This window comes from Mycteria americana, chromosome Z, assembly GCF_035582795.1.
Source record: "Mycteria americana isolate JAX WOST 10 ecotype Jacksonville Zoo and Gardens chromosome Z, USCA_MyAme_1.0, whole genome shotgun sequence".
NCBI lineage: Eukaryota > Metazoa > Chordata > Aves > Ciconiiformes > Ciconiidae > Mycteria > Mycteria americana.
In genome coordinates this window covers 31,730,607-31,745,027 of record NC_134396.1, presented here as the reverse complement: position 1 = coordinate 31,745,027, position 14,421 = coordinate 31,730,607, and the positions used below count along the sequence as shown (strand labels likewise).

General features: G+C 44.4%; 1 protein-coding gene across 1 annotated transcript in view; it reads right to left on the bottom strand.

Moving 5' to 3' along the window:
* TRPM6 (transient receptor potential cation channel subfamily M member 6) overlaps window positions 1-13,998 on the bottom strand; it is an 86,875-nt gene extending 72,877 nt beyond the window's left edge. The window contains exon 1 of the mRNA XM_075488622.1: window positions 13,816-13,998. Coding sequence (XP_075344737.1) covers window positions 13,816-13,998 — 183 coding nt within the window. The remainder of the gene's footprint in view (window positions 1-13,815) is intronic.
* Between the last annotated feature and the right edge of the window lie 423 nt (window positions 13,999-14,421).

Genomic DNA, 14,421 nt, shown 5'->3' with positions numbered 1-14,421 from the left:
AGATGGTTGATTCCTTCTTTTATTATTCTTAACAGAGTTAAGAATAGATTCATCCTGGTTATGTGTTTGCTGAACTAGGACTACAGCGAAATACAAAAGCAGGAACCAAAGACCTAGCACTTAGACTGTATGGCAGGTGGGTTTTTTCCACTGGCCTCCTGGGACACTGTGAAAACTTTCTCAGTGAAGCCTGTTGCAGCTGAGCAAAGTGAGCAGTCACTGTGGTACACAGATTTTTTTCAGAAAATCTCCCTGGGAGTCTTTGAACCTCTTTCTCTTCAGGTCTATCAGGATCAAATTCCCTGAAAGGAATAATAGTTTTTGGATGCTGAACTTTGAAATCTCTGGGACTGAATTTAGTAAACGAAGCAAAGGAGTTTTTCTTGTCGTTAAAGGGAACTACCCCCACAACAAAACATGCAATGGACAGATATTTCATCATAAAGAGTAAATACAATTATACTGACCGTTATTGTCTCATTGTTTCTCATGTTCATCTCGCTCTCTGTCTATCTGTTGTCTACCTTATACACAGACAGCAAGCTCTCTAGGACAGGGCACAGTAGGGTTCTGGTTTATGATTAGGCATACAAGGCAAACAGTAATCAAATAATAAATATTGACTCCTTACTCACTCCTCATGTTTAAAACCAATTGTTCCTCTGCAAAATGCCTACCCTGTAAAAATACTTATGGTAAGTACTTGTCTCCATACTTGTTTGTAAAATGCATCTTTCGTACAATGACTTAGAAAAGAATTAAATTCATGAGAATGCCAGTAATTCAACTTATTAAGAGTACTGCTGGAAGCATTTTATGGATGGAGTTCAACAATAATTCTTATAAAAGAGACTACCTCTCTTTAATCTCCTCAATGGAATTATGACCCATAATAAAGCAGGCCCGTTTGAGTTTTTTTCACTTCAGCTTCACATCCCTAAATACCCCCACATAATCTCCCAGCCAGTCACGCACTTATGGAGGGCCACAAGCTACCTGAGTGAACTATAAGCTTGTCTGCAGGTGGGGACGCAGCTTCTACCAAGACTAATGGGAGTCCTACCTTTGGTTTTAAAGTACTCTGAAACAGGCCCCCACTGACAAAGATGAAAGAGATCATTAAAAAGCAGTTTGCTGGTATTGGTGTGCATGCGTATTCTTCTGGGAGCAACTAATTGAATTGGGTCTGGTTGAGCTTCGAATGAAGAAGTAACAGCGTGGAAGATCCGCAGGGCTGGACACAGCACAGGCATGTAAGAAAATTAATTATCTTAGAAAGAGACCTACTGAAGACACGGTGCAAAAATTAAATCCAGAGAAAAACCTTGGAAACAGTGAAGCAAATTTAATTACCTGAGGGCAGGTACACACTGCTCTCAAAAACCCTTCAGTAGTATTCTCGTTAGCAATCAGTATTGTTTCACGCTTCCTAAACCACTTTATTCTAGTTGTTTGAGCTACCAAGCAAAACAGTGAAATCTTTCTAATATTACAATACACCAGGACTCTGATTTTTCTGAAACCCATTACTATTTCTGGTAATTGGTTTTCAATCAGAACTAGGGAACAAAAAATCTTTTTATGTCATAGGATGCCTCGGATAAGAATGAACTTCGCTAAACTTTTCATTAACAGGAAAAGGTGTGACAGAACGGCCAAGAGGTTGACAAGCCTTACAGCATTTGCTGAGGCAACATGCTCAGCCTTATGAGAGAAGAACATCGAACTGCTGTCACTTCAATTTAGTAAGAGCACTAGTAGTTCAAAGTAATTTTGAGCAAGCTGTTGGCATCCCACAGTCTCAGGTAGCTTCCCTTGCGCTACTTTATCCCCAGCATGACATATTCTGGAAATCAAGCATTCTCTGGGTATCTTTCCAGGTGTGAAGGCCAGCATTGGAGATATACAGCCCAGTGTAACAGGGAAGCATTGCATCAGCCTAGGCACCAACAGCAAAACATGCTGCCAGTTGAGCAAGGCACTGGCACTAAGCTAATCCATATGTGAATACACTTGAAAAGGGGTGTCAAAGAAGTTTTTATATCCAAAGCTCAGTGTTCCTCATCACAAAGTTACACAATACAAGATAAAACATAAATCGGTAATTTTAAAGGGAGGAGAGATCATCTGGTACACAACAGCTGTTTGGTGTGGTTATTTCAAACCAAAATATAATTTACAATCCTCAGGGATGGCAATACACTGTGTGAGTTGAAGTTACAACATCTAATATGGGAGGTGAAAAGGCTTCTTCTCTAGTATCAGCTTTTTGAACATCTAAGCTGTCTCCTAAAAAACATGCCTTGTTTCAAAAAATTCTCTTTTTCTGGATTTTGGAGGGTGGCTAGGGGTTAAGACAAAAATACCAGCGCTTAAAATTCTGGATGTTCTGTGTAACCTTTTTCAATCTGGTCCAAAATCATCTGTGTTTTTCTGCAACTGAGGCAGTAAGGACACGCCACAGCTGATCAGGCCACTCCAGTCACAATGGGTCGGGCTCAAGGTCCAACAAAGCCAAAGGAAAAAAAAAACTTACAGCTTCAGATCATGTGCCATGAATCTGACCTTGCTACATAGAGTTCATTGACAAAATTCCCATTTATTTCAGATGAACAAGATGACTATGAAATTTATTTGACCTTTGAATCTGGAAGCTCCAAGGATGCACCTCACCCAGTGGCACACAGACTCCCCTAGCACACCACTCATCCCAGTTAACTCCGCTTCAGGGTTCTCAGTAAACAGGACTGAAAACAACATTTCAAAGTGCAACTGATACAATACTGGGAGTTTTCACCCTGCCCTGCTAAGAAACATAGTATCTTCCCATACAGGTATTTCAACATTAATCTTTGCTTATTTACATAGAGTTTGCTGGAGTGTTGCCTATGCTGTGCTCTTCCCACCTCCTTGCTTCCTCTAATTTTTACATTTAAAAAAGCAGTACCTAGGTAGCATATCATCTGGATATGATCCTGATGAAGCCTGTAACTTTAACATTTATTTTCATCTCAAATGTTAAACGTGAATATAGCAAAAAAAAATCGTTTGCAAAGTCCAACATTTTTTTCTTTAATGAATTTCCTGAACAGATGGTACTACTTAAAAATAGATATAGAAATTCCAGTCAACCATAGGAAGAAATAAAATACCAGACTGTATCACTGTATTTCATGTTGTGAAGCACAAATTTCAAAACTGAAACACTGTGATATGCAACACATTTACCATTATTCTCAATTTTATATAAGGTGAAATCTTCACTTAGTACATAAAATTTACACCATAACAATAACATTCATTTCTTAATCTAAGGCTTTACTTAGGTTTCTAAGATAATTGTGTAATCACGAAAAGAGTTTTAAACCTTTACGCTTTTTACAGTTATCCATGACTTCAGGGCTGGGCAAGTAAAAATGAAGAGAAGACTTCTGAACTGCTGTTTGTTTGCTCTTGGTTCCTAGCTTTGTAAAAGACCTCTGTAATGTATACCTTCTTTCATAAAACTCTGGCTAACATTTAAAACTGTCATCATTTAATTAAACTTCAGCAACAAATTAAAATTTCTCCTGTAGCTACAGTGAGGTATATATACCTCAGCCAGCATCAACCCATATCCTTTCTACCACCAAACCCTAAAGGAGACAAAAATACACCTACATGTTCCTTCTGACTTGCAAATTTCTGTTCTGGTATACAGAAGACCTGAATCCAAGTTTATATTGTATTTTTCCTTCCAATTTTCCTTCCAGACAGTCCCGAGATCTTTGTTTGGGAGTTTTGCCTTCTCATTTCTCGCCAGTCTGAGGATTAGGATTGCTGCTTATACTTCCCTGCCACAGAAGAGGCTTTGGAGATTTCTAGACTGATTTAGTCAATGGAGTGGCAAGAGTTTGGCTCTGAAATTTAAGGCACATGAGTAGTTTTTAGGAAATTGCTTTTAATCACTTCTCCAATATCTTTAATGTCTGAGATCCTTGCATAAGATGGTATTAAAGGGACAGTGTCAGGTCAAATTTGGTTAAACATAACTAATGTTCAAAAACTAAGGTTTCCAGAAATAAAGAAAGAGATCAGAGCATAAGATTTAGAGAAACACCTGCACCACTCATTTCTTTCAAATCCTTGCTGACAGGGAGTGAGAGCGGACAAAACCTAAAAACCCAGCCTAGCACAGAGGTAATCTGTCCTCCAAAATCCGGCGGTTTTGGAGGACAAAAGACGAGTGACCGTGCTGCCGCCCCGCTGGGGTCACCGAGCAGGTACGCAGCGCTTGGCCCACCTGTCCCAGAGGACCGGGCAACGTAGCCCTGCGGTCACGGCTGTATTGGTGCCCACGCTGCTTTCACCACCCACCCATCCAGCACAAACGGGTGAAGGCTTCAATTTTTTGGTGCTGCTTTCTTCCGCCCCAGGCCACCCCACCCCCTCGTGAAGGGCCTCTTTGCCAGAGTCAAAGCCTTTAGATGCACTGCGCCAATTAAACACTGGTACGTAGAGGCTAATGTGTATTTGTCCTGCTCTGGAATTAGCTTTACTAAACCAAGATCTGCAAGAAACATTCAGCCCCTTCAAGACCAGACAATAAGCACTGTTCATTGGTTGAGTACCAAACTCAGGAAAACTAGGTTACACTGCCAATACTAAACAACAAATTTTTAGTACCATTAGCTGCACTTATGTCCCTTTTGGTGTGAAAGGCACAGATACACACATTTCCTAATGAAACAGCATGCTGCTCTGGACACTGTTCAATTCCCTGCAAAAGGAAATTAAAAGGCACACATCTCTGTGTCAGAAAAATTTCATCCATTATTGAAATATAACAATTTATTGGACAAAATAGCAGCAACTGCCCTTAATAGACACATTGTGTAGATCCAAACAGGGGCAGATAATGAGAAATCATATAGTAAGTAAGATACAAATCATACAGTTTAAGTAACAGGCTAGCTCATTTAGGCAAGGTACAGTCATGCTGGAAACTAACCAGAACAATCAAGTTGTAAGTCGCTTACTAAAACTGCAACAAATTTGTACTCGTAACAGAGAGCAGTAATTTCCTTCTTGTGTCTTAGCCAAAACACTACTTCAAGAGCTGAAAAGTGCTCTCAAGCACCATACCTCAGCTCTGCACACACGGTGTGTGTAGGGAATCCACTACACACAACCACTTTTCTCGGTCACTTCTCAAGAATTTGGGTTTTCCTAAAGATTTTAACTATTAGAGCCAGTATCTTTGCATCACTGAGCAGGTTTGGCAGAATCTCTGCAAAAAAAGAGTATAGTTACACATCATATAACTCTTTTTCCAGTTAAGAAATTACTTGTTACCCTCAAAATGATTAGGTGAAAGCAAATATTCATTAAATAGCAACAGATAATCCTGGGGCTAATAGATTTGCCTCAGGAACCTTTACTGCTGATGGCAAGAATTAGAAATACCCAACAGATCCAAAACTGCTTTTCAGTGCCTGGGAAGGAGGAAGACTCCATTTTCAGGTGAAAGTATACCTGTGAGAAGTCAGCGTAGGGCAGTGTGTGACCAGCCCTTATTCAAATACACAGTGAGGGGAGGGAAAGAAGAATTTCCCTTTATTACAGCCACTGAAAGAATCCAGCCTTTGTGTTCAGCACAGTGTCTCAAAATATCTTAAACCCTTTTAAAAATTAACTACACATAGAGCAAGTCACTTGCAAGAACATTAGATACCTGAAATGCAGCCAGAGTTCTTGTAAGCTAACACTCAAGACGATTTCACAAGAGGTCAGCCTATAAGCACATTGGTATCTCTTGAACTTTTACCCCTGGGAACTCTTCCTGAGCTATAAAAGCTAAGGTGGACTTGCAGGTATCATCAATTTATGCTTAATAATTCTTAAGTGAAAAACAGGACTTCAGCAGTATTTCTGCGTCCCATGGCAACTGGTAAATTACTGCCAGCATTAAAGAGATTTCCAACTTAACAGGCTGTCTTGCATAAGCTTTTCAGGGCAGAAACTTTCTGGTTCAGCATCCATTACATGCATGCTTATGGTATGAAGTAATATAACAACTGATTGTAACAAAGAACACCACTTTGGATCCACGTAGGCCAGAAATGCATTGTAAAATTCCAGGGTCATGTGCCGTAAAATATGAACCTAATGTGAGGTTTTCAGCAAACTCTCAGGTCTTCTAGAATTTCCTTGTGTTCAGGCTATGCTGTCAGAGGACAACAGCCTGGCTTTGTAACACAGACATGCTGCGGTTCCCCTCACCTTCATCACTACAGTACATCAGTACACCTGTTACTAACTAGCATCTTTCGCTCTTCCAATCTTTCTTACCTACTCCTTTGCCCAAGTGTTCAGGACTCTGCACATCTGTGGAAATACTGCATTATAAGTAATTGAATTTGCAAGAAAATTTTCATCACTAATTTTCAAAAATATTGTGCAAATAATTTAATTTGAATGCTTCCACTGCTGTTCACCAGTTCACCATGCCCAACTGTAAAACAACTACCAGTTAATCCCAAACTGCCTTTCCAGGCAGACTGCAGATTCAATAGCACTGAAAAGTTTCTGTTTTCCCCTTCTAAAGATAACATATCATTTCAGGTCACAGCAGAATTTCTGTGATTATTTCCTAGTAATTAATTCAAACACATCCACTGTAAACATATTCTCAGATGAGAATATGTTTCTATGTAGTCTGAATTCTCAGACTACCTACACTAACAGAAGAGAAGTCACCTGTGCTAGCAGGGTAAATGCAGACCCAAGTCAGAGAGGGATAACAGAACTTTTTAAAAATCTTCAGTCATACTGAAGAGAGATTTTAGATTATTTTCCTTAGCACAAATGGAGCATGTCAGCTTCTCAGAAATATATAAATTCAGCCTTCAACCAACAACGTGCTATGGCATTTTCTTTCACATTTAATCAATTGCACTTAAAAGCTGAGTATGTGTGCCTAAGTGCTTTTCTGGATTGGGGCCTTACATCAAAGGCTCATAAAAGTGTTTTGAATATTTTGATCCCAAACTTAGCCAAGAAAAGAAAAACCCTTTGACTGTAATGGGCTTTCCAACATGTTGCTTCTGCTCTCAGGGTAGACCACGCAACACAATTGGAAGAATATTTCTGAATGCAAATAGCAGTGGGTTCATTACAACAAAATGCAGGAAATACTAAATACAAAATTCTCTCCTTGTCAAAGAAGCTCCGGCTTGACCCCTGGAGCACAGAGGTAGCCAACTAATGGAAAGCTTAGCCCAGTCTGAAAGACTAGACCTTTAATTAATTTATTACTTTTTAAGTTTATTAACTAATCAGTTAAGCCTTTCTGCTATCCCTGAACATGTAATGTTTTGGAAAAACACATCAAACAGCACTGCCCCAAGAGCACACCCAGCTCAGGGTGCAGGTGCTCATGGAGGGACCCTGGTTTGCAGCTGGAGGGTCTGAGCAGACTCTCCTGTCCCCCTGCACAGCCCATGGCACTGGACTAGAGGGGGAAGGCCACAGAGGCCCTCACCTTAACATTTCTGCCAACAGCCCAGGCTTTTGCAAATGAGCTAAACACAAGATATCTGAAATCACAATTTATTTTCGTCAGCCCTACCGTTGAAGCAGGCCCCAAAAGCATTGCTAGAAGTCCTATATTGGCATTAGATATCTGCAAATTACTTAAAAACAGGTTTCCTGGTCCATTCCCCAGCTGGAAATGACAAAAAGTCTCTGGGACATGAAACATAATTTGGCCTTCTGCCTAAAATAGGCCACTGCAAAACCCACTGTTCTAGAAGCACAGTGATTGTTGAGAAAGTTTGGATCTGGCTGTTTCATAACTGTGGCCCACACAGGCAATGACAAAATCTGTGCCTAAAGGTGACGGCAGCTATCTTGCTAAAAGCTGACATTTGTCTTACATCACCAGTATTAGAATACAATATAATACTGTATATCATCTCCTCCTATAAAGCCAATTCAATGATCAGCATAAAATGTGGATTATTTAACAAGCTAGTCATACATAAAGATACAGAAAGACATCTTCTAAAGGCTTTAATTGATGGAAAACAGTCTAAATTGCAGAATAAATTATAAAAGACACACAAAACTTTTGGCAAACAAGAGCAGGCATCAGTAACAGAGTAAGAAATGGCAAATTAATCCAAACTGTATTTGCAAATTATTATAAATCCTTAAACATAAGAACGGCCTTATTTTACAGTGTCTTTTTCGGGAAAAAAAGTTGCAGGGTTTCCTTAATGAACACTCCTGCCTGTCTCACTAACAATGTTTTGGAAGTCGCCAGTACCATTCATATCCCAAAGAAAATCAAGCATTCAGTCTTCTTATATTAACTAATGCAATATAATCAGAAAATCCCACAAATTCAAGGCAAGTTACATGTCCCCTTTGAAATGATCTTGTTGCAAGTCATTTTAAAGAAGTGAAAATCCAGGCAGCCATAAGGAAATGATGCTTCAGGTGTATTACCCAGAAGGTCAATACAATGCTTCAAGTTTTGCTCAGATTTCCACTTGGAGATCAATGGCAGCCAGCGCTGCTTCTTTGTTCAGCACTTGATGCTAGCAAAGAGCTAATCAGCTTGCTATTTTTGAAACTGGGTCTCACCTACCGGGCACTGAGCGATCACAGAGGTCAACCACCCACTGCTGTTACAAACGCATTCCTCCATCAAAGGATTCAAAATTATACAGCACAAAGCTCTTCCCAGTTTAAACCAGGAGGAGGAAGAGAAGAAAATTACCTGCTGGTAAATTTCAGAGCTTTCTTTTGTTTGTTTTATATTTTCACAACACAGGGATTAATATTGACTAGAGAGGTGACTCTCTGAAGACAGGACATATCTAACGTACCTAAAGTGGAAAAGAAATGCAGTTTGCAAAATTCAGCTGGAGGAAGCACAAAGGGCCCCAGTAAGTCACAGCTTGATAGCAATCTGTAACACTATGAAGTTTAAACGATGTGAGTGACCCATACAGCTCACCTCTGGGGCCACATGACTGTTCACTGTCACTCCTGCCAGCATTGCTCTTTTTGCTCCATTGCTTGTCTCACACAATAATAAAATCTTCATGGGCTTGACAGCTGCATACAGCAGCCTTTGCACACACTGCAAGACAGGCAGACTGTCACGGGACTGAGATCTCATTTTCCAAAGAGAGAGGGAGCACAGCTCGGATGATTTCTGAGGAGGCTGAAGGCATGGTCCCACCTCTGCATTTCCCACCCGGCCGCGGGTCACCACTCTCCTCGGCTCTGCCCACCCCACCACCTTGCAAAAAAAAAAAATTTTTCCTTTGCGATGCTGTCTTGCTTTCAAATGTAAGCCACACTGTTAACCCACTGAACGCCACAGACCCACGAAGAGCTGCCTCGACCCAGCTGGAGGAAGAGCCAGCCACGGCCTGCGAGCAGCCGCCGGGGACTGCGGGGACAGAAATGTCCTCCTGCCCCTTTGGCACAGAGGCCATCTGAACACACCCTCGAGCTCTCCACCGAGTCTTTCTGCACCTTTGGCCGTGTGTGCCAAGGCACATTCTGCGATGCCAGCCTTATCACCTGGTTTGTTGCACTGGAGTTTGCAACAGCAGCCAAAGGGACCCCCCAAGGCTTGGGCTTCCCCAGGGCCGGGCAGCGAGGAGCAGCTGCGGTTGCTGTTTATGCTGGGCTGAACAGGATGACCCAGCAGCCATCGCCACTGCCCTCCCGGCACCGAGCCAGGCTGCAACTCCTGGCCCCCACCACGCCAGGCTGCAGCCCCAGGCACACTCACCTGCAACCTACAAGGTCTCTGCTCCATCCCGCTGCCAACTCCTTTACGCAGGGTGGCAGCCCCAAAGCCCACCCAGCCTCCCGGGAGCACGCCCTGCTCACCAAGCTGCCCCGGTGCATCTGTGTTCGGACGGTCTCGTGAGCTGCGCCAGCACGAGGGGTGAGGGAAGGGCCGGAGACGGGGCAAGGAGAGTGCTGCAAGGAGCAGGGACAGGGCGAGCTCGCACAGAGGGCTGAGGTTGCACGGCACTGCCACCCAGCCTTTGCAAAATGCTGGTGAGCCAGCAGGCGGAGGGACAAATATATTTCATAAGCACTTGGGATGTACTAGTAGAAGCTCCTCTACCCCTCTTTGGGGGTTAAATCGCGCCAATAAAATGTAAACAAATGCAGTAGTTTATAGCAGTAGGCTGTGATCAAACCTGGGGTCACCGCACCCCAGTCAGGCTGGTAAAAATTTTTATCTGCAGTCCAACCTCAGCAATGCAGCGTAACCCCACTGCCACTACAGTCACAAAGGGCTACCAACCCTTTACGGATGTGACCGAGTCCCTCATCACCTCTCTGTAATCCCTAGCACTACATGGCAGTGAGGAAACCACTTTTATAATGAAAACATGTTACTTTTTGACACCACGGGACTGGCACCAAGGCACAGCCACGGCTGTTTACCAAGTTCCAGACCATTACACCTGCAACCACCGAAGGCTGGGAGGCGAGCATCTGCCCTGTCACGGTTCTTGTGCAGAGTTTCATCATTACTGACAACGCTGAAGGGGGCTGAACTCAATTCTCGTCACTGAGACTTAACAATTAGGACAAAACAGAAGCATTCATTTCATTAGCAACCCAAGGGCATTCGATTTGGAAACTGTGACAAGATGTCACACCACCAGTGGGTTTTAAAAACCCCTTTTTCTCGCTTGCATTTATCAACATGCAGCACGACAGCACCCAGCTTCTGTCCCAGTGAAAAGAACATCAAGAAACCCCAGAAACTGTTTTTAGATGCCCCCTTCTGTTCCCACACAACAGCAGAGGGAACTGGACAACTCAGAGCAGCACTTACCAACAACTGCGCTATGGCAGAGACACAAAGCAATGCCAGCTCCAAGGAAAGGATGAGGACAAGTGCTTAATAAATCCTGCCTTTCTTGAGGCTTAACCACTTTACTTAGAGCTATGGACCCTCAAAGGGGCCTCTTTTCTTTCAGGACTGGCAGGAGAAGGTATGACCAGCTCTCAAAAACTGAGGTAAAATGTTAGAGATGAGAACGTAAAGCAAAAGTACTGGTAATTCAAAGCATACAGAGTGGATCACAAGGGTTCACCTAGTATGTGTGTTACACAAAAATATGTTTATATATTACAAGAATCAGGGAAGCTTTACACAACAGTTGATAGGGCCAGCCTGAAAACAACACCGAGGGAAGATCCAGACTTGCTAAATCATGGCCACCTCAGCTTCCCGTTGTGCTGTGAACTGCCTGAAGAGTCTCAAACTCATTAGTCCAATTCTCAAAAAACTGGATTACTCAGCTTGGACCTACCACCTCCCCGGATAGCATCTGAGAGCCTATATGTGTTGGGCATCACAGGTGGGGGCACCCACCTTTTCAGCTGACATGGTGCTACTGAGTGAAAAATAAAGATTAATCGAGCCATGAAAAGGCAGGATGAAGGAGTGTCTTACTTAGGAAAAGAAGTAGGAAGAGTATTGCACATAGTTCGCATAGATTTTTCCTCCTGGGAAGGTTTCGTTCAACCTTGGCAGATGTAACCAGATCAGAGCCACGCTGATAGACACTGTAGGTGGGACACAGCAGTCCAGCATGGTCTCTGCCATCCTATTTGTAACACCAGTCATGTTCAGGGTTGTGCTCAGAGCAACGTGAAGGGATTGACCTTCTCTTCTTACCGCTGCAGCCTTCCCCTGATGTGCTATCCTGTACTGCAACCCCACTTTAAAGACAATACTGTAAATTGAGGATGATGCTGGCCCCATGACCATTGAAAGCTGTTTTCTATTATCTCTGGGCACCTGCCACTGTGGTTATGCAAAGGCGAACAAGAACTCCTTGGGACGACAGAGAAGGGACATGCTGCAGCTGCCCAGCCCCTGAGGTTCTCCACAAACAAAGTAGCCACGAGGTACACAAAGTTTGACTGGTCCCAGAGGGATCTATGCTCTTGCATGCCAACAACATTTTTTAAAACTGGGACTACGCACATACATCATTTAAATGTTTTTGAAAACGTTACCTGCAGCCCAGAGTGGAGTACTGTGTGCACTGCACAATTGTGTGCATGCATGGACAGACAGATGTTTACTGAGACCTCATTTTCCTTTACAAGCTGTAGAAATTTTAAACTCGCCTACCTTCTGCTCTTTTGAAACTACTACATCTCTTTTTGCCTTCCACTTAGGTGGTCACAAATGGGGGGGAAGGCAACAATTACCTTCTCCCTGTCCGTACAATATTACAAAAAAAAAAAAAGTGAAGGTGGAGCTCAAAGAGAAATTTCTTTCTCTGGTACAGTTCTGCACAATTCTTTTCTTCATGGTTACTGGTTACTTCCAGGCACAATGTACTTCAGCACATTCACTATTGGGTAATTTCTGTGCCCCTGACCTTGTAACAGCCAAGAAAGCTTCAGCATTTGTCCCTTATCAAGCCACAGAACGATTAAGGAACTTAGGTTCAAACATAACCTAAGCTATTTGCTGCTTATCATGTTTCTTAATACTACTATATAAGCCTGACACGACTTTAAATAAGGTTGTTATGGTATAATATAAACTTATCAAAGAAAAGTCTGTAAACTGATTTCACAACTTCAGAGCATATTTTTCATTAAAAAAATGATGATGATGCTTCCTTAAACTCATTTTAGCCTCATACCAGTATGAGCTTATTCTTATGGGTAACACCGCAATTCCCCTGGGAGTTCCAAAACACACTAAATCTCTAAAAACTGTCCACTCCACTTTGGTACCAAGAAAAGGAGTTTGTGGTTTAACTTCAGGTGTTCACAACTTAAAACACTAGCTCGTTTTTTCTTAGTGTACAAGCAGATACTGCGTATTATGAAAATTATATTCATAAACAGAAATACTCACAAAGAATATTTCACTGCAAACATATTTCTTATATCAGCAAGTATATCAGAAATGGATACATTAGATATGTTGCTACAGCATGATCTGTGTGAAATACCATCCAGTCTTATAATTTTATCTATAGTAGCAGAGGTCTGTTCTTAAAACCCTGACATCCGAATCACACGCGTTTCATCTTTAAATTAAAAAAAAAAAAAAAAAAAAAAAGAGTTCAGTTAGCATCATGGTAAAAAGAAGTGAAAATTTACTAGAGCCAGAGGTGTTTTTCTCACGTTACACATAACCGTTGTAAACCTCACGGCGTTCAAATGGCACTACCACAAAATCACCGTGCGATGTCCTGCTCGTAGCGTTGGCAATCCTTTTTGCTGGAAGCTGTTCATGGCTACTAGAATACAAGCAAATGTGCGTGTATAAAATCACTCAAGTCCCCATCTGCAGAAGCACAGGGGGGTAATCGGCACCGACACCAGGACATGAAGTATTGGCGAAACAGCCCGCTGCAGCCTGAGGTTTTCTCTTTGCCGTCAGTCCAACAGATCTGTTCTCTGCCCAGGTCGCCTGGACTTTCAGACGAAGCCTGATGCCATTTACGGACGCGCTCAAACGCCGCTCACGACACGGCGAGCGCAACGCGTACCACCGGGAACAGAAGCGCGCACCGCGGTGCCGTGCTCGGGTGAGCCGGCCGCCCCATCACCCGCTCCGCACGAAGGAGCCTCTCTCCCTCGGGCCGAGGGGGCTTGGCCCGGGCGAGGACGAAGAGGAGCGGCCCCAACAGGTCCTGCTCCTCCGGCAGCCGCCCTCCGCGGGGGACTTCGCAGCCCGGCCCCGGGCGGAGAGCGGCGAGGCCCCCGGCCGCGCCACCGCCCGCGTCCCGTCCCCGCCGGTACCACCCTCACCTGCGGGGCCGCGGGTTCGCGGCCGCCCCGGCCGGCTCGGCGCGGGGGTGCCCGCGGCCGGCGCTCCTCCGCCGCCCCGCAGCGCTCCCGGGGCGGGTGCCGCCAGCCGCCCCCCCGCCGGTCCCGGCCGCCGCGGCAGACGGAGCCCAGCTGCGAGAAGAGCAGGTCCCGCCGCGCCGCCATGCCCGCGGGCGCCGGCGATCCTTGTCCCGCGGCGGCGGGGCGGGCGGGCGGCGCCTCGGCGGGGCGCGGCGGCTCCCGGGGCGCCGTCCTTTACCCCCGGCTTTTCGGTTGCTTGTTGGTTGCGTGTTTTTTTCCCCAGTACCGGAAGGTGCACGCTGCCCCGAGGCAGCAGGCGAGGTTTTCCCGTGCGGGACAGCCGAGCACCGGCGCTGCCTTCGCCGCCGCTCTGCCGGGGAGCCCCGACCGCCGGGCTCGGCGCCCGCCCCGACACGCTCCCCCCCGGGCCCAGCGGCGCTCTGCCTCGACCCTGCCGCGCTCTTCACCGCGTCGAGAAACCGGATCGCAAGTTTCCCAGACTCAGCGTACCTTTTCTTGGCTCGGGTTTGGCTGCATCTCTGCTCCCCCCCTAAAGCCTGAGGTTTT